Source organism: Cucurbita maxima, unplaced genomic scaffold (assembly GCF_002738345.1).
Source record: "Cucurbita maxima cultivar Rimu unplaced genomic scaffold, Cmax_1.0 Cma_Scf00095, whole genome shotgun sequence".
NCBI classification, from domain to species: Eukaryota; Viridiplantae; Streptophyta; class Magnoliopsida; order Cucurbitales; family Cucurbitaceae; genus Cucurbita; species Cucurbita maxima.
Window position 1 is genome coordinate 183,764 of NW_019272111.1, and position 24,910 is coordinate 208,673.

At 36.9% G+C, this 24,910-nt stretch overlaps 3 protein-coding genes across 6 annotated transcripts; all 3 read right to left on the reverse strand.

Annotated features, from left to right (window-relative positions):
* Positions 1-1,232: 1,232 nt before the first annotated feature.
* LOC111472985 (small heat shock protein, chloroplastic) lies at positions 1,233-2,113 on the reverse strand. The gene is made up of 2 exons (XM_023118589.1): positions 1,837-2,113; positions 1,233-1,747 (listed from the first exon to the last, which is right to left on the reverse strand). The coding sequence occupies exons 1-2, from the start codon at positions 2,081-2,083 to the stop codon at positions 1,317-1,319; spliced, it is 678 nt and encodes a 225-aa protein (XP_022974357.1). The 5' UTR covers positions 2,084-2,113; the 3' UTR covers positions 1,233-1,316.
* Positions 2,114-2,181: 68 nt separating this feature from the next.
* On the reverse strand, positions 2,182-7,944 carry LOC111472986. 2 transcript variants are annotated; one of them, XR_002715519.1, is made up of 3 exons: positions 7,727-7,940; positions 2,421-2,503; positions 2,182-2,263 (listed from the first exon to the last, which is right to left on the reverse strand). XR_002715519.1 is itself a non-coding variant. In XM_023118590.1 (2 exons), the coding sequence occupies exons 1-2, from the start codon at positions 7,916-7,918 to the stop codon at positions 2,940-2,942; spliced, it is 288 nt and encodes a 95-aa protein (XP_022974358.1). In that variant the 5' UTR covers positions 7,919-7,944; the 3' UTR covers positions 2,607-2,939. The 2 variants fall into 2 exon arrangements, 1 of the variants encoding a protein (XP_022974358.1); XM_023118590.1 differs by lacking the exons at positions 2,182-2,263; positions 2,421-2,503 and adding an exon at positions 2,607-3,035 and having other exon boundaries at positions 7,727-7,944.
* Positions 7,945-8,443: 499 nt separating this feature from the next.
* Positions 8,444-15,848, reverse strand: LOC111472963 (nipped-B-like protein B). 3 transcript variants are annotated; one of them, XM_023118559.1, is made up of 16 exons: positions 15,472-15,848; positions 14,672-14,719; positions 14,300-14,530; positions 13,775-13,873; positions 13,621-13,676; positions 13,282-13,393; positions 12,142-12,321; positions 11,523-11,786; positions 11,137-11,346; positions 10,845-11,048; positions 10,596-10,721; positions 10,199-10,507; positions 9,994-10,092; positions 9,347-9,858; positions 9,189-9,221; positions 8,444-8,766 (listed from the first exon to the last, which is right to left on the reverse strand). In XM_023118559.1, coding segments are annotated over exons 1-16 (2,601 nt in total). In that variant the 5' UTR covers positions 15,589-15,848; the 3' UTR covers positions 8,444-8,765. The 3 variants fall into 3 exon arrangements, with proteins under 3 accessions (XP_022974327.1, XP_022974328.1, XP_022974326.1); XM_023118560.1 differs by having other exon boundaries at positions 11,529-11,786; positions 14,300-14,536; XM_023118558.1 differs by having other exon boundaries at positions 14,300-14,536.
* Between the last annotated feature and the right edge of the window lie 9,062 nt (positions 15,849-24,910).

Here is a 24,910-nt window from a genome sequence, read left to right on the forward strand (position 1 = left end):
GCACTATCTTCGTTTAACCCTTTGAACAAAATGTGGTAAAAGAAAGGAAAATTCATGGATTGACCCCATCATCTCCACACATAGAACTATAAGATCACCTCAAGGACGCGTTCAGTATGCAGGAATCGTGAACCAACCATAGAACCTTGTTCCTGTTCGATTGGGCAATAAAGGTCGGGGAAGAGGGTAACTATTAATAATCTAAAAATAATAAACTTTATAGTAACCTACAATAAATTGAAATGGTATAACTTCAAAGACGGTTACCTAATTATAACTTGTAATTTAAAGATAATTCTCTAAAACTTAAAAAATACAATAAGATCTTCTTAAATCCAAATCATCTACGTGATCAAGACACTTTATTTTATATAATCATACAACAGTTCTATCGGGTTGGATGTTTATTCCTAGACAATTCTATCGTGTTGGACATTTATGACGAGATAGTTCTATTGTGTCGGCCTCACTAAATAATTTATCGAGGAGCTGTGACAAGTGCAGAATGACGCCAAGTAAAATATGGACAACAGTAGGCGCCCAGTTGTTGAGAAATGGAGCAGAAACAGAGAGGCCAAGCCGCCATGTATTTTCTCTCAGCACGCTTGTTGACTATTTGTCCTCCTTTTATATATATAAAGCACCCCTATTTGGCTTTGAAACCGAAGGAATGGCTGGCCAAATTTGCCTCTTCCTCCTTGCATGCACGAACATGAGCCTTCCCCTGCTGCCTCTGCCCCAAATATAAGCTTCCATCTCCACCCTAACACTGCCTCTCCCCTGTCTTGAACGAATCAAAATGGGTAACTCATGTGCTTCCTACAGAGCCATCTTGCCTTGTTGCCTCAAGGTCGATGCAGCACACAAGCAGGTGGAACCTTTGAAGATTGTTAAACCAGACGGAAAGGTGTTGGAGCTCACCACGCCAACGCTCAAACCCAGCCTCATGGATGATTCAGACAAACCCAGCAGCACAAGGAGAGTAAGAATCGTTTTAACAAAGAAACAGCTCAAGCTGCTGGTGGACAAACAAGTGTCAATGGAAGAGCTAATTATGCAGCGGATTGAGAAAACCACGTTGTGCAGTGTTCTTGAATGTTCATCATCTTGGAAGCCTGCGCTGGCAGCCATTCCTGAAGGAAATGAAGCATAATGGAATTTGTAGGACAAAGTTAGTTTAGTTTACTTTCCGCTAAGCGTCCTTTTGATGTTGTGGTTTGTAGAACAATTCATAACAATCAAGAGAGACAGAATTTGCCATTATTGAAACAAACTTGTTTTATATGTATATATACATCATTAAAATGCACAAACTATCACTGGATCTCTATATCCATGACATTGCGTTGAATTTTGGTTTTTGGGAGTGTGATGTAAAGAACACCATTGTTAAGTTTGGCCTTGATGTTGTCCTTGTCAATGCCATCAGGAAGTTGGAGGCGGGTGTGGTAGTCAGAGGCGTTCTTTGCGGACCAGCCCTCCTCATGGCTGCTAGTGTCCTCATGGCTGCCTTTGATAATCAAGAAATTGTCTTCAATAGATACCTTGACATGTTCTTTGGAGAGGCCAGGCATGTCGAAACGCATCTTGATTTCGTTTTCGTGTTCTTCGATGTCCCAAGGAGCTCGGACCTCTCCCCTGCTCCACATGCCTCCTGGCCTCAATATTGCTGCATCGTCGAACAACCTGTCTACTGTGTCCAGCATTTGCCTCATTGTCCTCATTGGAGATAAAGGGTCGAAGATTCCTGCAAAAGGGTAATTGAATCAAACTTCAGCCAACATTTTTACGAATGGGTATGAGCTTAATTGACGAATTGAGTAGTAAAGGACTTACCATACGGTGAAACATCCATGGCCAGCCGCTTGGGGCCGGGGCGCCTCTCCACGGACGTGCCCTGGCTCTGGCCGCTTGGATTGACATGCACCTCCAAAGATGTGTCTTTGCTGTGGTCGCCGCCGGCTCCGGCCTCAGCTCTCACCCTGAAAGGCAGGGATGTGAGTCGGGGCGGTGGGGCTTTCTTAAGGGGTCTTGGTTTGAAGGACAACAGAGGTGAAGCAGAAGAGGAAAGAGTAGACGCCATGGCTGTGTTGGATTTGTAGTTGGTGTTTGGTTTATGGAAGGTGTCTTACAGAGAGGATGAAGAAGAGATTTATAGAGAAATGAAAAGTGAAGAAGAATGGAGATGGGTCTGGAGATCATACACCTGTCACTTGGAATGCTCCAGATTTCTACTACAACTTCTTAATGATTCTTGAAGGGTCTATGGAAATGACAGAAATTAGAAGCTTGTCTGAAATGACATAAAATTCTTCCCAAATTTGTTCGTACCATCAAATGGACCCTTCACCAACAACATTTTCCTAAATTTATTCCTAAATTTTCATTTTCGTCTCCAAATTATTTTGAAAGAACTCAGCAATTTTGGAACACTAAGCCCAATATGAATTCAGTCCAAGTCTCTCTCGAGTCGGAGATGAGAAATCATTCAAACATCCAACACCTATAATGTAAACAATAAATGACATTAGAATCTTAACATCATTACATTAACTTCAAAATAAAATTTGAGAAAAATTGTGGAAATCACTTCTAAACTATAAGGGTGGTTACGATCACATAGTTAAACTTGAAGTTTGATTGATCGTCCTCTTAATCTTAAGAAATTATGGTAATAAAACCCTTCAATAGTGTAAAAACGCACTACCAAAGAAAAGAAACTTCCCTCATCAACTTTAGGAAAGCTTCTATGGGCATGGTAATATCATTACAACTAGCTAACAGCTCGGTACAAACCTAAATCTGATAACAACAAAGATCATACACTAACTAAACAGATTATCCAAGCAAAATTTAACATCTTGATGAGCATACAAAGCAGAAAGTTCTTTCTATGTCCAGCAAGGCCCTTCAGACTGTCCTGGCTTGGTCTCCAGTGTCTACTCTGCTGCTTGAACATGTTGGGAACCATCATTCTGGTTCAGCTTTTCCAGTGCCGAAATTCTACTCTCCATAGAATCATGCAGCCCTCCCATCTGAATAACCATTAGGAAACAAAAAGTTGTCATGAACGTGTCCCAGAGCCACTCCATTCCACCCTTACCAAACAATCAGAAGGGTGATAGAAACATGTTATGGAGATCTTATACATTTTAAACGCTGTTAACAAGAGTTTCAGACTGGAAATTGGAAGAAATTACAGACTAAATATGGTAATGATCATAAGAAGGTGATCTGGGGTTATGTACTTATAATTGCCAATAGAACAAAAACGTGTCACATTCCTTCCACAGCCAAACTTGATACTAGGTTTTTCCAAAGATTAACAATTCAGCAATGCAGTATAGTGAAATCTTACCAGTGTCAATCTTGTTGTCAATGAGACACCATAGGAGTTTAAGGCTCCAAAGGCTCATCTCTATTAAGCATGCATAAATGTAGCGTTAATATCGTTAATATCATTTGCATGTACGATTCTCAATGGAAATAAATGCCATTCTCTAGTGAATCTTTCGAGTCAACTATATCATATAGTTAGTTCCACTTCATAGAGCTGAATTGACTTGTAAACTTCACTGAATCTTGCATTTCAAAACATCAACGGCAATTACCAAAATCTGAAGATGAAATGGGCTCCTCTTTTCCTTTCCTTAAGTTCAAATTATAAAATTGGTCCTCATCTTAAAACTAAGTTCAGATTTGAAAAATTATAATTTCATTATTATGATTTGATACCACTTCATAGATAGTCTCGATCTGATAAAACTATCAAAAATGGTATTATCAAACCATAGAGAGGAATTCTAACTTTAAATTTTTTTAACTGTAGGGGCTAAATTCTAGGTTTCTCCAAATCGTAGGGCCAAATTTGTAATTTAACCCAATTTTGTAGTCTCCTTCCTCCACACATCTCAGTCTAGATTTCTACTACCAAGATAATGCCTCTTGTCTAATCAGCTCCACAAACTCAAACTTCATACAGATTCTCTCGTCTTTGAGGTGCCTCACTCAAAAGGGCTTCCTCTTCCTATTAAGAAACTTTACTCCCTCAAGATCTCATAAACTTTAAATTTACTGTTGAATAGATCTGATCTATTCTATATTTTCAATATTCACAAACTTATTTGCCAAAAAAAAAAAAAAAAAAAGTTGAATTCTGAGTTTAGTAAGACTTTTTATCTCACAGGTAAGTGGAGTTAATAAAAAATATTTATTAAGTCAAGGACTTATTAAACACAAAATTAAAAATTTAAGGACTTACTAGACACGTTATAAAGTTCAGAAATCTATTAGACACAACTTGAAAGTTTAGACCTATTAGATACTTTTTAAAATTCAAATACCTATTAATCAAAACGTTCATAGAAGAGCTCATTTAGGGGTTAAGTATAGAGTTCAAGACATTTCTACTGTCTAAATGCCTAGAGTTCATTTTTTTTAATATCTAGGCATTTAGCCGTTAAATATAGAGTTCAAGACCTTTCTATTGCCTATGTCGTAGCAGTGTGGTTGTTTGACCATAGTAACAATCAATCCCAAAATGTGAGTAGAGTTAAATTACACCAAGTGGAGATAATAGAAACAATCGATCCAACTCACCCAAAAGTGGGGGAGGTGACAAATCTAAATTGGAGGAGGAGACCATACCCTTCCATCAAAAGTCGAATCTGGAACGGTGGAAGCTGAAACACCACCACTCGAAAGCATTGACAATCTCTGTAGGGCCCTGAAGTTCTAATTTGCTCTACGGAAGAAAGTAGGGGAGACAATGGAGCACTTGGAACAAGGTCTTATATACGTCAAAGCTAGGTTAACCACAGATCTTCCAAAGAGGACTATTGACTATATACCTACCCACTATTGACTATGGATCTACCCACAATTGCATGACAGAGACCAAAGCAAAATGCTTGAACATACTCAAGCACTGAGATACAGGAATGATGAAAACTATCAATTCGGTAGCACTACTCATATTAGGAATTGAAAAGAGAACCGTGATCATGCTAGGGACTTGTAGTGAACAACCGACTTCTTGATTGTCAAGATGGACGATTTCGACGTTAGTGCAAAGGATTGAATTTTTTCTCGAACATAAAGTCATTCTTATGCCTCAAGAAAAATGCATGGTGCTTAAAGGATCCAACCCCACCATTGTTCAGACTAGCATCAAACAACCAGAAAGGGTGAAGATGACATGGGCGCTACAGCTGAAACGAGGTTTCATGCACGACAAGCCCACTTTTATGGTTATTCCAATAGTTGAGGATAAAGGCTCAACTAAACCAGTTCCTACAGAGATACAATGGGTACTAGAAAAGTACAGAGACGTAATGCCAGAAAATACTCCAAAAGCTTTGCTACACAGAGGGATAGATCATGGGATTGAGTTATGGTCGGCTGTCATAGTCACACTCTTGCGGAAATTGCAATGCGATTGTGCGAAACTTACTCTCGCATTCGAGTAAGTCACCCAACTAAACTTGGGTTGCCGTTGCAACAAACAACCTATGTTCAAGCCTCCGCTTGGAAAACGAGATTAGACAAAGTTTTGGAAAAATGTTTGGATTAGTTGAGACCTGAAGTCAGTTGTTCACATTGCTGGGTTCAAACAAAGTCTTTTGACATGGATATCGACATGGACATCAACCAATTAAGTGAGAAGATTCCACAATCATGCTTGTCCAGAGCAAGTTGCTTGTAGTTGCATGCCCATTCCGAACTCTTTTACCTTGCTTTCATGTTAGCCACTTGTTTACTTATTTGTACTATTATAATTTATGTGTATGACTTGCCACTTTTTATGTCCACACCTACCAAAGACAATTTACGTCAAAATGTATTAAAGAAGGATGCGACTAGTAGTCAATTTTTTCTACTCGAGTTATATGTTATCAATGCCGTTCTTTATTACTTGCTAGCTAATAACACTATTTTCTCAAATTGCTTTCTAAACGTTTTCCAAAAGTTTCTCTATCTCGTTTTCTAAAACTATTTTCCAAAAGCAACAGTGACCCAAGTTTTAGTTTACTGACTCACTTGATGACAAGAATAAGTGTCTTCGCAATCACGTTGCAAGCCCCAAAGAAGTGTGATTATGGCATTTAGTATACCTCTATTTTTCATTTTCCAATCCAAGTGTCCAACCAAATTCCTTACAATATCAATAAAATCTTTGAGGGCTCAAATTAAGGATCCTAATTATTGAGAAGCTAACTTCAAAAGAAACACATTTATTAATATCGGAAGTATTAATATATAAATCGAAATCAAAAGTAAATAACATATAAAGCATCTCAAAGTTCAAAGTGCAGAAAAATATAGATAACAAAGATGTAAAACTTGATAGAAATATCAAATTTTTAATGACTTGGATTGATATCTGTTCCTTCCCAACTAAAAGAGTCCAAAGAAAAACTCAAATAAAGTTCATGCAAAAGGGCTTGGCCTTGTATTGCAAGAATGATAATCAAAAGATAAACAGAGGATAATAATATTAGTTTAAAAAATACTTTTAATCCCCAAACTTTAGTTAGTCAAGATTAGTCCAGAAACTTTAGTATGCAACAATTTAGACTCTGTATTTTATAATTTGTAACAATTTAGCCATTGCCATGAAAAATACTGTTAAGGTTTAGTGAGATCTTTTATATATGTAGATCAATAAGCTGACCAATGTTAATAAACTACAAAGATTGAGTTGATGTATAATAAAAATTGACACTTAATTTTAATAAGCATTTTCATTTATGGATTAAATTTAGACTGAAATATTACCAACTAAATCTTAAGGACTAAAAATTTCACTAAAGTTCAGGGGTTAAAAGTGTTCTTTTTTTAACCCAGAAGAAAACCGTGTCATCTACGTGAGTCAAAGAGGAAATCTAGAAATGGAAAAACACCTAACAAAAAATCAAAAGATGATCAACGAGTAAAATCTCCTAAGGTTCTATCTTTGGACTGTATCGTGAGTGCTGTTGCTATTCAACAGAAGCTCCCCGATGAATATCTTAATTCTTAACCTTTTCTGAAACAAGAGTCTTCTATCTCAACGTCCTTCTTTGGACTTCCCCGTTTGAGTTATGAACAGATGCCCCAATGGGCATCCCCACTTTTGCAAAGGGCAAAAGACCTGCAAAATGGTGGCTCTGTTTCACACATATGCCGACGGTACAGCCAGTGAGATATATTAATTTTGTTTAAAGTTTTATTGCATGTTTTCCATTATGGCATTATCTTCCTCTTCTGTAATTCCTTTTCTTATTAAGCTAAGAAAGGAACTTCAGCAACTACCTAGAACAAGTCGCCCAGCATCGACGGAAAATTCTGTAGTGACCAGTTTCCATCAATATGATATACTAGCCATGACTTTAACTATCTATCCACTGAGCAATAACATCTGACCATATGATATGAAAAACCAGAGTTTTATGCACCGACAAGGAAACCACTAATTCCATTTTTCTCCTCAAGTTTTCGCACAGAGATGAGTTTTTAAACTAGCGTCGAATACAAATCTAAATCTCCAGCTCGCCTGAATCAAAGCTAGCCCGATAATTCAAAATTTTCACAAAATAAAACCTCAAATAAATTCAATTAGGAAAGAATTAGAAATTAAGCACCAAAATCAAACGCAAAAAAAGGCATTCATGTCAAAATAAATCAAATTGGGATGGAGAAAAACTGAGGGCTGGCAACGAATACAGAAATGTGAAGATCGGAATACCTTTTGCGAAATGGAGTCGTAAGCGATCTTGTAATCTCTTTGAAGAAGGTAAAGCCCTAGAGACGATGCAACCGCTGCTCCGGCAAAGAAGGAAGCCAACCTCACTCTCAGGACGTAACCCATCTCTCCCACCCACCCACCCACGCCCTCGGCTTCGCTTCTCGCCCCTACTACGCTTGTTCTTCTTAGCATCAAGCGTCGATGAAAATGGCCATCCAAAAGTCATAATTACCAAAATGACCTTGAATGTATTTTACTTTATTTTTTAATTTATTACTATAATTATTTTTCAGGTTTGAGAATCTCTGCTAATCCTTCTTCTATTTGGTTCAGGAAACTTTACCAAATGTTTAAATATTTTTTAAAAATTAAAATTTATTTGTTTAATGGATAAAAAAAATTACACGTTCCATATAAAAATCAATAATTTTTTAAATTTTTTAATTTTTTAATATGTTGAATACCAGACCAAATAATACAAACTTGAAAATCCATAAATTAAACAAGTAATTAACATTTTCAAAATTACAATACAGTTTTTTTATTATTTTTTAATAATAGTTTATACGCGCATAACTCAAGAGGTCAATGACATTAAATATTTGTGCTACTATACTCTGTAGTATCCACTCTTCACATGGAAGAAGTTTGATGGCCCTGCAGGCATTACACTTTTTAAGTTCAGAACAAATCAAAATTACATACAAAAAGTAAAGATGACAAACGCCCCCGTTTATAGACCACAAAGATCGTTCGATCGAGTATTACTATCAGATTCACAGTTGTAATGATTCGTTTGAATAAAAAATCAGAATGAGACATCTGATGAATCCATGTCATTAGAACACAAGGAGAGAAGAAAACCCGAGAAAATACAACAAGGAGAGAAGAAAACAGTTCGACAAGTCTGTTCAGAGAAATTACAGATAATTGATCATTCAAAACTGGACGATTTTCTGCTTCAACGTCTCAGTATTATCCGATCCTTTCCTCCAGAAGCCCTCATTGAGCCTAAGATTTGAGCACATTCCATGTAATCTCTGGAAAATCCACACAAAAGGGAATCCTCCATAAATATCAACCATGAAAATTCAAGTATTACCCTATCAAGAATAGATACTATCGTTTATTACCAAAACAAACTTACTGGACCATAAGAGTTTAAAGAAGCCAAAGAGAACTTAAAGGAGATAATATTTTCAAGGAGAGGATGCATTAGTGGATGATAATTCAGAACAATCTATCAGAACACGGAACGATGTGCTTTCTTATAAACAGCAACCACTAATTGAGTAAAACAGTTGAGCATCACAACCTTCTTGAGAAAATCACTATCAATAATAGTAACAATTCAAATTGTTTTCCCCTCAAAGTGAACAAAAACACATGCAAATGCAGATAGCATACAAAAGAAAGCTTAGGGAAACCGAACTCAAAACTCCAATCTAACAAGAGTACTTACTATCTTCTTGAAGGCAAGGGAGCAGCAGCCATCCTGTCACGGTACATACAAAGTTAAACGCATTAAACTTATGTTCAATCATTCATTCACGACGATGAGATATTGAGCAAAAGAATATTGACCATAGAGTCCACAAGCTAGATGGTTTAGAATAATACCTGCCCTGATGTTTCCCAGAAAAATTGGCACTAGACCTCCCATCAGTTGAAGGTAAATTTTGACTGCTCCCACTTGATGTTCTATCAACAGCAGCCCCATTTTCAAACCCCAAAAACACAGATGATTCACCAGGCTTGGCTTCTGAGACATTCAGTTCACGACTATCCTTTGATCTTGTAAAAAGTTTCATGTTTACTAGACCTCCACCAGCAGCAGAATGAAAACCATTTTTAGGTTGATTCTTCATTTGTGTTCCCTGAGGAGAATCCTTGGGCATATTTGGAGTAAAAACAGAAGTCTTCTCGGCTTTCATGTTTTTTGAATCAGAAGATGGAATCCTCTTTGACCGATTAGCATGAGCCATTGGGGTCATAGCGACAGAAGGCAAATGTGATGAATAATGAGACGAAGCTGCAGCTGCGGCAGCAACCTTAGCAAAAGCTGCAGTAGCTGCTATTGTCTTCTGTGCTCCTTCACGAAGCTGAATATAATCTCCCTCAATCACAAATAACTGATCACAAATAAAAAATAAATCATTAATTGATTCAAAAAGAAAAAGAAAAAGAAAAAGAAAAAGAAAAATTTAGTAACTTTTACAGTTACACTTAAACTCATTTAATATGCATCAAGTTGTGGAGAATCTCACTTCAGGGTGACCAGCTACAAAATCTTCGAGCTTACCATACTTCTTCTCATAATCACGCCAGTGTAAAGGTGCAAGCATCTTGCACAGCCTATTTGGCAGCTGCATTTGAAAGAGCAAATAGCTTCATTTAAGAAAAGGGCAACAAAATATTATTTTCTAAAAGTGTAATCACCACTATGATAAAGTTGTCAAAAATAAAACTCACTGTTGAACTTATTTGAATTCTACCACCAGCTGGAATAGTGCGAACAATGCAAGCCAATAATGCTCTTTCATCCAGAAGGGCAGGTTCTGAGGTCTTCCCCACCATCATTGGAGCTTTCGGCCCAGAAGAAACAAAAGCTTCAGGTACAACCACCCCAGAGCCAGAAGCATTGATGACCATTTCACTGACATTTACATTGTGAATGGAGGATGAATCAGAGGATAATGTACTGACAGCAGGACTTAATTTTCCCCCATTTAACCCTTGCTCCTCAGGTACTTGATCACCTGCACCCAAACTATTTTGATCCTGGGGCAAACAAAGTATAGCTGAAGTTAAATCTTGAACCACATAAGCAATCACCAAATAATAAAGGGAAGGAACACAGAATGTTCACCTTTTCATTGTTGGGCTGAATAGAAGTGGAACCAATCCTTAGGGCATCGTGAAATTGAGGGGTGACATGTTGCAAGCTCGTATCAGGTTGGGGGGCAACTTGGTATCCTCTATCCACTGACTCAAGCTAAAAAATATATATGTATTGTCAGGATTGCAAACAAGACTAAAAATTGTCAGGATTGCAAACAAGACTGAAAAAAACCATGTAACTAATTAATTCTTTGGAGTTTAAATCATTTTAAAAGACCTGTGTTTCTCCAGAAGACAATGAAATCCCTGAATCAGGTTCTCTTCTCTCTCTGCTATGAACATCCAGATAATCTGGTTCAAGAGCTTGCCCATTATCAGTCATCTCATAGGGGTAATTAGCATTTGATGTCATTATGCTTTGGACATTTTGAGATGACTGAAGCTCATTCTGAACAGATACATTGGAACCCTCTGAAACAATCTTCAGAAGATGCACAATATTTAATTTGCTTCCTACAATATTCAAAGAAGAAAAGAAAAGAAAAACAAATATATTAATTGTCAGTTACCTGCTCAGTCTGCCATGGTTGGATGGATGATATAGGTAATGAAGAAAAATGCCCCATATGAGATTGGGGAACTTGGGATGGTACAGAATGAGGAACCCCAGGTTGATGCATCAAAAAAGGATGCAAAGCAGCCATCTGCCCAGGTGGAAGGTAGGGTGGTATCCCGAGGAGAGATGATGGGGCCAGTGGAACACCGGATACATGGTCAGTCTGCAACAAAAACAGATCAGCTATATTATTACAGAAGTCAACAATGTTTTTTCATGTGCATGCTGTGCATGCTGCAACTGCAACAAGGGATGAGGGTTCAAAATTATTTCTCCTTCGTTTCTTGTTGATCCATTTTAGAAGTTTCAAGATCAATAGTTGGACAGGAGGACACTTACTCCCACCTGGATAGATGAATTGCCCGTCAAATTAAAAGATGGAACATTTTCTGAATTCCCACTTGACAGCGCCCCATTATTTCCAGTTGAAGCTGCTCCACCTAATTGGTTACTATTCGTTTGTCCATATTGTGGTACATCTTTGGAATTTGTCTGAGATATATTTGATTCATCATTGTAAGTCCCACTTCTTTCCCTTGCATCAGCCAACTCGAGTTGGAGTTGTTGCAATGCATGCACATGAAGCCTTTCCATCTCTGCGAACTAATATTTAAAAAAGAAAATGATAACATTGATGACAACAATAAATTTCAAAGGAAAAGTAAACAAAGCAATATTAAAAAAAACACAAATAAGATCTTAGAATAATTAAATAAACGACCTTGTGAGCTGCAATGGTTCCTAAAGTAGAATTAAAATATTGTAAAATATGAAATTTGATATTGTAGAGATCATTAATAAATAGCTCAGAACAAGGAAATCTGGAAATACAGTAACAGAAGAATTCATAGATTTGACAACAAAGTAAGGTGATTTTGATGATCCAAGAAAAGGAGTATAGTCATAATTGTAAGTCTGTAAACTATAATACTTGATCAAAAGGCCAAAGAAAACCAACCTGACGCTGGCAACCAACCCATAGCTGGTTATACTGCTCCGTTCGTTCACGCAATTCAGCTTGTAAGGAGTGGTTTGTAGTTGATTGCAAAGCATCCATTTCCTGGACACGAGCAATCCAAGAATGGGCTTCCCTCAATTGTTCATCTTTGTACAAAATGGCTTCTTGAGCTATCCTATGCTGAATAATAGGAAACCATAAGATCTTTATGAAGTTGCGTAGTTGTAATATAACCATACATAACCACGTAAATGACAAAGTTAGGGGAAACTGTTTGCAAGAAATAAAAATCATGTTTCACAGAAATCCAGACAAATACAACAGCAATATGCCTTGACAATAATAATGAAGAAAGGTAATGTATGTATTGTGATCACGAGACACTCCTTAGATGATAAATCTAGAGGATCAATTGAGGCAATGGCTGTATTGTTATCAAGAGACACTCCTTAGATGATAAATCCACACGTTGAAAGGAGAAAATTTTAGAACAAACATCCTCCGAAGAAAAATAAAATTAAATAAAAAAAAAGATTTTCATGTCAAGGGCGAACTCCAACAAGGAAGAAATACAACTGAGAATTTAGAAATCACTCGGAACAGCCACTGAAACCATCCTTTGTAAAGGACCAATTTTTCATGATTCAAGAATAAAGTAGACACTTTTAAACCAACAAATTCTAGCTAGCTTGGAGATGAGAGGCACATATTGCCTCATTGCATTAAAGGCAAATTTATTGTTAGCATTACCTTGCATTATTACAAGTTTTCTCTCTAGCACAAGTACATGATTTTATTTGCTTTCTTTAGAAACCTTATAGAATTGAATTAAAAAATATTCAAGCTTGTTCAACAACTCAGATAATGTTTTCAAGTTTCTGCAGTATCAATACTTGTACTTGAGAACAAAATATAAGAACATAAACAAGAATACCCGAATTAATCCTACATTTGGGGGTGTTTCTTAATCTTCCATCCATCACAAAGAAATGAATAAAAAAAACTCCTTAAGTTTCTTTACCAAACAATACCTTAGGAAGTACTTACAAGGAGGTTTAAAGAGAATGGCGGAAAGGAAGAACAATTCAATTAAAAAAATAAAAAAAATAAAAAAAAACCTAACCAGGAAAAGCAACAAACCTGCTCCTGTAACTCGAGATGCTGTCGCTCTTTCTCATGGATGTGTTCTTGAAGTTCATGCATTTGTTTCATTTGCTGAGCTCTTTCAGCCTCAGAATGGTCACGTTCTCTCCTACAAAGGACATGTTTCTAATTTTCTTAACTTTATAACTCATTATGGCAGCATTATAGAACACGAGGTCTTAATAGAAAATACGCTGTTTAGCAGAGCCAACAAAAATGCAGATAGTGAATATTTGTACAGCAATAAAATTACAGTATTTAAGTATGTATAAAAGCAAGCAAAAAGTAAAATCAATGACTCAAGAAAGGATGAAAGACTTGTACACAAAATGTAACCTGTAAGTTGCTATTTCTTTATCTTGTTCCCGCAGAAGATCATCTTTGGCCCAAGCCTGTCAAGAAATTATAAACTAGGAGGATTATTAAAAAAATATTGGTTTTAAACATTCTTAGGCTAACAAACCAAACATGAGGGAAAAAAACAACAAACCGCTTCATTGTCTAATTTAATTGATTGCAATTCTCTATCTTTATCTTCTATTTTCCTTTCCAATTCGTGAAGAGCTTGATCTCTTTCACAAAGTTGTTCCTGTACGATCACAAGTATCTCATTCTAGTATCAAAGTAGTCCAGGTCTAATAACAGTATCAGTAATCAGTTAAAAAAAAACTTCATTTATTAATTTCCACTTTTTTTACGAAATGATATAAGTATGAAATTAAACATATTAATTTCCACTTTTTTACGAAATGATATAAGTATGAAATTAAACATATTAAATTCCACTTTAAGTACTATGCACAAATCTTTAGTGGAATGATTTTATATATAATTTCACGAAGCTCATTTGCAAAATCAATAGCTTCTGACTATCAAAACCAGTTAACAATGCAACCGTGGCAAATGTATTTCTGAACCATAAATGATATAGAAGATTAAAATGCAGCTAAAAACAATTACAACACGAGCTTCGTCAAACAACTTGTCCAAGCATCTATTCGTAGAAAGTAAAAACCTGCATCTTGATGGCAGCATTATTGCGTTCTTTCATTTGAGAATCAAAACTCTTCTGCATTTCCAATATTTCTGATCTTGCAATAACTTGAGCTCTAAGTTCAATTTCCATCTGTTGAAGATCCTCTCTTTGTCTAGCGACATCATTGAGCCGCCGCTGCAAAATATCATTATCTGGATTCCCATTTATTGAAATTGAACAGAAGTCAACATCAAGGGGTTCTCTTCCCTGCTGCACCTTGACATAGTTCAAACCATAAGATAATTCATGAGGTTCATATAATGATTCATGAGGTTCATATAATGATTCATGAGGTTCATATAATGATTCACGAGGTTCTATAAGATAATTCCAATACCAGAACTTTCTTACCTCATATATAGTCCTTTCATCTGATTGCAACTTTGATCGTTCCAGCTCCTGCACATCAAATAAGCTTCGATAAAACTAATAACGGTTACAACTCATACATGATGCTCTATACAATTTAACGGAAGTTTCGTAATCAGAGCAGGACATAAGCTAACTTCAGTATGTTCAGGGTGGTGGGTAATTATGAACGCAGTGTTCAATCGAATCCGAGAGAAAGCAAGCAATGAGAAAAATGAGACCATCGGCACACTACCACTCCATTAAAAGAACACAATTCTATCAATATGAAGACACCTATTGAAATCAAACATAGTAGAATACTCTTTTTGGCCCGCTTTAAGGTCCTTCAAACAGAATTTTTAAAAGTTCCCGATGATTTCATATTAACAGATTGAAAGGATTCTTGTATTCTCCACTCTTACATTTGGATTAAGGTTTATTTCCTTAAAACTCAAAATTCAAAACAAAACATGTATTAAGCATGACTTCACGCTGTCCTCTCATTTACCACGAAAAACCAGGGTTCTACTTCCAGACCTGAGAATGATAAACTCAAACACAAAACAACAACTACAATGATATGAGAGGCAACAAAAAAAAATATTCAGTACAAGTATTTAACAGGATAAGTAAAGCGATAAGACATTAAGATACACAAGGGGTGCGTTCCTGTCCTTTATAATTCGTCATGTGAAATATAAGGCCAAGGCAAGAGATCGAAAAAGAAACGGTAGCCAATTAGTGCAGAAACAAAAAGAAGCGGCAATGCGAGAAACCCTTAAATACAAGGAAAGCCCTACCTCATCGGCGGCATCTCGAGCGGAGTGATTATCAGCAACGGCACGCCATTCCTGGCGGGAGAGCTGGGGAGAATGCATGGAGAGAGAAGCACCACGCGCTGCAGCCGTGGCTTCCATGAAAAGAAAAAAGAGCGTCAATGCTCCAAATCGGTCTGTGTCGGCCTCTGGGAATGTCCAGAAACCCTAGCTCCGGAGGGGCTCGAAGGGCACCCAGGAACTGGGGAAGATGAACGACGGGGCGCAGAAAAGAGATTGGGAATCAGGCAGTGAGGGATTTGGAAGGGCGAAGACGCAGTGAGTAGGAGAATGAACGCGATGATAGGGAGGAGAAAGGGGGAAGAAGGAAGACGGTCGACGACAGGAAGGGGGTCAATTTATTTAGGGAAAAGAGGTCTTTTCGCAAATTTCAATACTTTTGTGGGTCAAACTGTGATTTCAGAAAAATACAGATACAACACTAACGCTTCTTCCTTATGGATAACACCCAACAGTCTTCGTCTTTAAATAAAAAATATCTATACCCTCTTTTCCTTTTCAATTTATTTGGAAAATTATCAATATATTTTAATTAAAAATTAGTAATCATTTAATAGCTAATTTTTTGCACATCATTTACTAAAACTAATGATACTCGACATATGACCATTAAGGAACCGTGGTAAATTGGGCCATTGGGAACCGTGGACTAGTAACCGCTCTGATAATCGGCTCACCAATCCTTCGTCCCAATCGTTGGTCGCTAGCTTTTGGTCTCGATTGAAAATAATTGGACTTGAGACCATAGATCATGTCCAAAAATTGATTCCAGAGATTGGTAGTTAGCAACCAAGTATCGGGATTAGTGATTGAGACTAAGAATGGATGATCGTGACCAATGACTTCTCAAATCTAAAGTTATTTGTTCATATCGATGACTAGCTATTGATGATCAATCGATAGTGTGCAATTTTAAAAATCGAGAAACGAGTGGCGGATTAAAAAGAGGAAAAAGCTAAACGAAAACTCTAACCCTAAGGGCTCGACTATAGATAGTCGAGTCCACAATTGGAGAATCCCTCTCTCTGACGCATGCATATCGAAGATATCGTCGCCACTCAGCTGCACCATTTTCATCGCCCCTTTCCTATTCTTTCTTCATTGCATTGTTGTCTCCATCATTCTTTCCCTCTTTCGCTTCTTTCTCGTCACCTTCCACACTTATCTGCTTCTCACCGTTTGTCATTGTCGTTCACGACCAACGTCGTCCAAGGAGGGACTCGCACACTTGAAGCCACAAAGTCCCACTGCCTCCCTCGTGCACCGGCCGTTGCAACTATTGCCCCCACTGCTACCTGTCCATGAGACGATCGTTGTCGCTATTATCTAGTACCACATACCGTATCATTCAAAAAGTGCAAAACCCTCTAGGTTGGAAGTCGACATAGAGCAAAGCTAGGTTAAAGCACTTTTGAGATAGTCAGAACTAGACTCGCTTACATAGAGGAAGGTGATTAATAAAGCCCTATAATTTTCAAATCATGCAAAGCTAGGTTGATTTGTTTAGGTATTTGAATGTAGGTTTAGGACACCTAGACCAACACATCAAACTCAAAGCTTGTTATCTATCTATATATATATATATATGCCATCCATTAATTATTTTTATGGTAAGAGTTACACATCGAATAACCAGTTACGATGTTCATTGAGGAGTGATCGTTGAAAACGATTTCTGGTGAGTACATTACACGTTAGTTTTCTTGTTGCTTTATTTGGTTAAATTGCATGTCTTTGAAATTTCTTTAGAAAGGATACACAGTGTCACGGTTATGCTTGTCCAAGGCATGTTGCTTATGCCTACATGTCGGATGTCCCGGTCATACTTGTCCTTGGTCGCATGTCTCTTCCAAACCTCTTTTACATATTTTCATCTTAGAGCCATTTACTATTTCATGTTGTGTCAATACGGAAATGTATGACCGGTCACCAAAATCATGTCTACACCCACTAGGAGATATGACTAGTTGTCACTTTTTCCTACTAGGATTATATGTTATCAAATCCATTGTCGTTGCCTAATCGCTTTTAGCTTATACCATTGTTTTTTTCAAATTGTTTTCGTCGTATTTATTCGCTCACGTTTTCTAAAACATTTCTTGTTGACTTTATCCGCGAAGTTCAAATTTCTCATGGTCAACTTGTTCGCTGGATTAGAACAAGTGTGTGCAATCGTTGTCCCACTGCCGTAAGAGTGCGATTATGACACACATTACATGATTTCAAAAGTGTCTTTTAGCATCTTTTCATGTGATTTAGATTACAAACTTTTAGTTCTAAGTAATGTCTCCAACCAGTACGTGTGTAAAAAGTCGAATTATTATTTTTTTTTTTCAGTATAGAGAAAAGTAAACAAATTTGTGCATAAAAATACTTGTGAGAAAAGTGTATTCGAGTACATGAGTGTTTAATAATCCTTCTTTATTATACTTAGTTCACAATTTTGAACTCTAACCGAACTACATTGGGTATAAAATCAACATTGTGGTTCGGTTTGATTTTTTAGCTTGGTTGTGCGCCTCTAACATGTATCAATGGAAGATTTAGATCTATGAGTATCGATAGTCAAATTAACACATATCATTGATGGCCTCTTCAAGTAGTGACAATCTTAATTCATTAAAATCGTACTGGATGGCATGGTGTTCAACACTCGTGGGACATAAATGATAGACGAGATTCAAAAGATAAAACTATCCATTCAATTGAGATGGGTACATATGATCTCGTACAAGAGCCTCGTAAACACAACATGTAAATCGTTGTTCTCGGTCTTGTTGAACTCTAGTCTCTACCATTGGCTCGCTCTAGTTCACTTTATAGCTTTAGTTACTTTTTGTTATAGCTCTAGTTATCACGCTCTTGCAACAGTATAGCTCTCGCTCTTGCTATATCTCATAATTTGACTCTCACACTCTCCAATAAGCTATTATTGCTCTCACGCTTGCTTGCTTTCTCTTATAAGTGACCCTCACTAGGGGTGGTCATATGAACCTACTAATTTGGACTACCTAACTCACATTATAAAGGTCAGGTTGGGTTGGATTCGATTTGTTTTCTCCTGTTTGGGTTGTGATAAGGAAATCTGGTTAGTTAAATCTAAGAACCCTTGTAAGGACTTCTACCTACGTTATCATCCCAATCCCAAGAAATTTTAGGAATAAATGTTTTTCTTTTAGATCTCTTCTCGATTGGTTTTTATAAGGAGGGTGAGTGTTTCCCACAAAAACTTGTATTTAACAATCTGGTATCAGAGCTAGATTAGGGTAAGTTGTTGATCTCTTGGAATTCTTAGTATGCTTTATGGTTGCAGCTCTGTCTGATCTTTCACATCAGAGACGATTTCTTAGGATTATTAATGAGTGAGTTTCTTTGTGTCGTGAGTAGTTTGTGGCCCTGCAAGTCTCGTGTCAAAAGAGCTTGTTTGGTATTACTGAGGTATAGTCAACACGATGGGTGATTTTCATATTGTTGGAGGAATTAAGAAACTCAACAACAACAACTACAACACGTGAGCAATATGCATGATGTCCTATTTACAAGAACAGGACCTATGTTAGATCGTTCGCGGAAGTGAGACTACGCCGCCAAAGGAGGATTCTAACGGTGCCTTGCTCAAATGGAGAATCAAAGCAGGCAAAACAATGTGTTTTGAAGACCACACTCGAAGAAGAGAAGTTGGAACATATTTGGGATGACAAGGCACCGAAAGAAGCATGAGACACGTTTGTGATGTTGGTTTCAAAGAAGAACGATATGAGGCTACAACTTCTTGAGAGCGAGTTGTTATCAATTTCACAACGTGACATGACGATTGTTCAGTACTTCAACAAAGTCAAGTAGATCTGCAGGAGATTACTGAACTAGACCCAAAGTCCGCAATTGGAGAAGATCGAATGAAGAGGATCAATATCCACGGATTGTGATTAGAATATAGAAGCTTCGTTATTGTTGTACAACGATGGCCCACTCAGTCATCACTTGTAGAGTTTGAAAATTTATTAGCCAACCAAGAAGCCATGATTAGCCCGACATTGAAGAGTGAAAGTGAGCAATAGTAAGCCTTCTACCAAACGTGGATACAAAAATGGTGACAAAAGAAGAAGCCACCAAGGAACTGCACAACTAGGAATAGCTCATAAGAACAACAACAAGAGCTCTCAAAGGAACATATTTAAACGTATTTGCTACAATTGTGGGAGGGAGAACCACATGTCTAGAGATTGTTGGTCTAAGAAAAAAACTGTCGAAAGCAATGCGACATCCTCCAACATGGAGATGAAGGAATGAGATGCAGAGGTACTTTATGCCATAAAAGAAGAAGAGCTAGCACTCATGGCGATGATGGGAGATCATATCGATTATGAGAATGACTGGATCATTGATTCAAGATACTCAAACCACATGACTGGCAATCAGAGAAAATTGCAAGACAAGAAAGAGTACAGTGAGAGTCGTATGGTACGCACAACAAATAACACGGTTGTCAATTGCTCATGTTAACAATACAACAATCATGCATGACAATAAGTCTTATATAGTATCACTACATAATGTTTATCATGCATCGGGTATAAAGAAGAACTTGTTGTCAGTGTCACAACTAACAACATCAGGAAATTACATCTTGTTTGGGCCAGAAGGTGTGAAAGTCGATGAGGATGTTAAGATAATGCGAAAGCCAACAATAGAAGGACAAAGAATGGATTCCGTTTACGTCCTATCTGCAGAGTCTGCCTATGTTGACAAGACTCAGAAGAATGAGACAACCGATCTATGACATGCAAGATTCGAACATACTAACCTTTTGTAGTTCAAATTCCTTTTTACTCACGAACCAGTTTCGAACCACCACTAGTGTCTTCTCCACTATCCTCCGGCCTTAGAACAGGATTATGGAATCTGGTGAGTGACTAAACTTGGGAGGGATTTAGTATATATGACGAGAGAGCTTGTGAGAATTTTCTTAAGGTCTTTTTTTTTCAAGGAAGAAGACCTTCCAAGTACCATGATCACTCTATTTAAAGACTCATGTTTGCATGTTCATGCAAATTTGAGATCACCAAATTTTGACACTCAAAATTCCACTCAAACTTGTGGGGTTCATTTGGCAAGTATGCAAGTTTGGTTAAACCAAATTTTACACCTCAAAATTCCACTAACATGGATTTTTCCATTAAATGAAGTCAACATTTTGACTTTTTTCATTTTAATTCAACAATTAATTTGAATAATTAATTTCAAATTAAAGTAACATTAAATGATTAATTAAACTATTTAATTAATATTTAATATTAATTCAAATGACAATCCCAATCAATTCCGACACATAATTGATTAAGATATTTAAATCTTATTTAAATATCTCACATTCTCTCTTTTTGTTTAATTCGTAAATAAATCAAAATGCAGTTAAATATATTGTATATATGTAGCGCATATTCCCTAATTTGAATTCGAACACTTTGAACTCACTCGTCAGACTGTTCTATGGTTTAGTCCGATATGAGCTAGCAGAGGGACCTAATGGACCTATAGATTATGGGCTCCAACGATCCAAGATTAACTGGTTAAATTCATTAACCTTGTTAACCAACATTTGTTAACTATTAGGACACTCCACTATAGCCTAGTAGTTGCACTTCCCTCACTATAGATATATTTTTGTCCATTTGATATAACCATGATTAGTAAGTCGATCCTTCACAGGTTGTTCGTAACTAGAGCTGGGTCAATTAGCTGTTTTACCCCTGAAGTTACTTCTTGTTCCTTATGTCCCACTGATCCTCTTATGAACAATTGGTTTGTGGTTCAACCAGTAAACCAAATTCATCTCATGCCAATGAGTGGGTGGGGCCCCTTGTTCAAGACCCAGAGTCAGTACTTAAGGGAACTACCTCTCTTCTATCCCTAAAAGTGGGTAGGAGCGAATTCCATTTTGCACCTCACGTCCCCAGTCTTACCCCTGAAATGGGAGGCCTATTGAGTCGGCGAACTCTAGCCACTCTCACCCATGCAAATTTAAGGATAATTTCGAATGAATAGGAGTTCATGGTTAGCTCAGGATTAAGATCGAGTTACCTAGGTCATCGAATGAAAAGAAAATCAGTCTCAACAGTAAATGACATTATAAAGAGAGTGATTTTCTTCATGGTCCGATCTTATGCAATACTCATTGCATAGGACGCCCCCACTCACATGTTTCTACATATACAATCTAGTGATCACATTGTTTATATCATATACAAAAGTGGGCCGCATCCATAGTGTCCCCAGAATAAGGTACTCAGCTTTATCCTTATACTATAGATCATTTTGACTATATACTTGAACTTGATCCATTTTTATGTCTCTACATATAGTTCAAGTAATCATACTATAGACAGAGTGTTCTTAGTTTATTGGATTTAGATTAATGATCGTAAAGTTCATTTTATTCAATAACTATCTTTACGGAATAAACATCAATAATAACTTTATTGAAAATAGAATATGTCTTTGTTTACCAACTATGAGTTTTAGGACATAAAACCCAACATAGGATTCGTCTCACCATTTGAGATACTATGAGATGTCAACTACTTCGAGTATTTAGTTGTGTTTGCTATGTATTTGTGTCTGATCATCTACATAGCAAATTTGACAAGAAAGTAGTCAAGTGTATATTTGTTGGATACGACAATCAAAGGAAAGGGTGGAAGTGTTGTGATCCAACAAGTGGAAGACACTATACATCAAGAGATGTAGTTTTTGATGAAACATCTTCATGGTGGTCCTCGGAGAAGAAAGTCTTACCATATTCAAACAATATCGAAGAAATTCTACGACAGAAGATGGGGGAACAAACTACGCACACTCAACCAAATATTAGTGCGCTTGAAGACCCAAGTGACATTGATGTTGATGAGCAAGAAGTAACTCAATCAAGTGAATTTGATGAAATGGAAACAACATATCAACAACTTAGGCGATAAAAAAGAATCCAAAAACCAAATCCTAAGTATGTCAATGCAGCTCTGGTAGAAGACATAATTAATGAATCATTGACATATGAAGAAGCATCACAAAACTCAGTTTGGCAGAAAGCAATGGAGGAAAAAATTATAGCCCTGGAGCAAAATCAAACTTGAAAACTAGTGTCATGACTAGGAGATGTCAAACTCATCTCTTGCAAGTGGGTCTACAAAATAAAGCGTCGACCAGATAGATCGACCGAGAGATACAAGGCTCGACTCGTAGCTCGAAGATTTTCTCAGCAATATGGACTAGATTATGATGAAACATTTAGTCTAGTGGCAAAGATCATTACCGTACGAGTCCTGTTACTACTCGCGGCAAGTAAAGATTGGAAACTGTGGCTGATGGATGTGAAAAATGCTTTCTTACATGGAGAGTTAGACAAGGAGATTTATATGAACCAACAAAAAGGAATTTGAGAGTGTCGCTAATTCAATCACGTATACAAGCTTAGGAAAGTTTTTTACGGATTGAAGCAAGCACCGAGAGCTTGGAATGGTAAGATTTTTGAATTTCTTGCCCAAAGTGGTTATTCAATTGCGCATGTAGACTCAATCTTGTTCATCAAAGAAAGAGAAGGAAAATTGGCAATTGTGTTGGTCTATGTGGACGATTTGATTATCATCCGGGACGGCGAGAGAAAATTTATTTGTACGCTTTCAGATGAAAGAGCTAGGGGAGCTTAAACATTTCTTGGGTTTAAAAGTTGATCGCACAGATGAGGATTGTTTCTCTGCCAACAAAAGTATACAAGAGATATGTTTCAGAAGTTCAGCATGTTACACTGCAAGCAAGCTTCAACACCGATGGAGATAAATGCCAAGATTTGTGTACATGAAGGCAAAGAGTCGAACGATGAAACGACATACCGACAACTAGTAGATAGTCTTATCTACCTAACTTTAAATTGGCCTGATATTTCTTATGCAGTTGGAGTCATGAGTTGGTAGATGCAAAGCCCAAAGAAGTCGGTAGACGGATCTTGAGATATGTCAAAGGTACAATCGACTATGGTCTTCTGTACAAAAGAAGCAAAGACTGCAAGCTAGTTGGATTTTGTGATGCTGACTATGTAGGAGACCACGATATTCAAAGATCAACCACTGGGTGTGTTCAAGTTTAGTTTGGGAACAATTTCTTGGTGTAGCAAAAGACAACCAACAGTATCATTGTCAACTACAGAAGCAGAGTATAGAGCAGCAGCTAGAACAACTCAAGAAAGTACATGGTTGAAACTCTTGATGGAAGATCTACACCAGAAAATTGACTATCCAATATCACTTCATTGCAACAACGAATCTGTGATTTGCCTAACAGAAAATTTGGTGTTTCATGCTAGAACAAAGCATGTGGAGGTGCACCACCATTTCATTAGAGAAAAAGTTTTGAAGGAAGAAATCTAGATGACCAAGCGGCAGACTTATTTACAAAAAGGCTAAATACTGACAAACATGAGAGCTTTCATTGTCAACTCAACATGGTGCAGCAAATGAGAACTAGTGTTGAGGTAGAGCGTTAAAGTTTTAAGAATAAATTGTCTAGCTTCTACTATAAATACTCCTTCATCGTATCTGGGTTTTCATCAGTGTCATGTAATCTACAGAGTGTCATGTACCCTTTCATCCCAAAAAATACAAAGTATTAGTATTCTACAGAGTGTTATGTAATCTCTTCTCGATTGGTCTTAATAAAAAGTGTGAGTGTTTCCCACAAAGAGTTGTGTTCAACAGATTATGCCAAGTTTGAATGATTCTAAATATGTAATCTAAACTGCATAAAATTGTAAAGAAACTTAGACATGGGCTAAAAGAAAGCAGGAATAGGAGTGTTTTTTTTTTTCCTACATTTTCCAAACCTACCCTGTATCCAATATACATAGCTTTATGTAGTCTCAAAATAAAAACCATTAATTTTACGAGATGCATTTCAAGAGTTATAACTTTCGAACTTTATGACCACTATGTAAATGTAAAGTTAAAATAAATAAAAGCCTTAAAATACATTAAAGAAACATAAACTCTCGATTATCATCCACCTAAAAATTGTAACCGTCCATGAATAAATGAAGCTTGATTCTTCCTTAATATGACATGAATGGCAACATCTTGTGATAATTTGAACAACAATTTTTTCACGTCCTCCTTAAAGTTTATATACATGATTGATATCTTGATTCATATCAGGTTAGGTTGAATTTTTGAAAGTCGAAAATTCGATTTGGTTTTCATGTTTACCTCTTTTTTTCTTTGCTCCCGATAAAAATAGGGTTACAACCCAAGTCAACTCTACCTCTCTAGTTTAGCCATTCATTATGTCTCGGGGATATTTTGATATTCCAGTTTTATGAAATTTTAATTATTTCACGGATAAATAAGATTGTAACTCT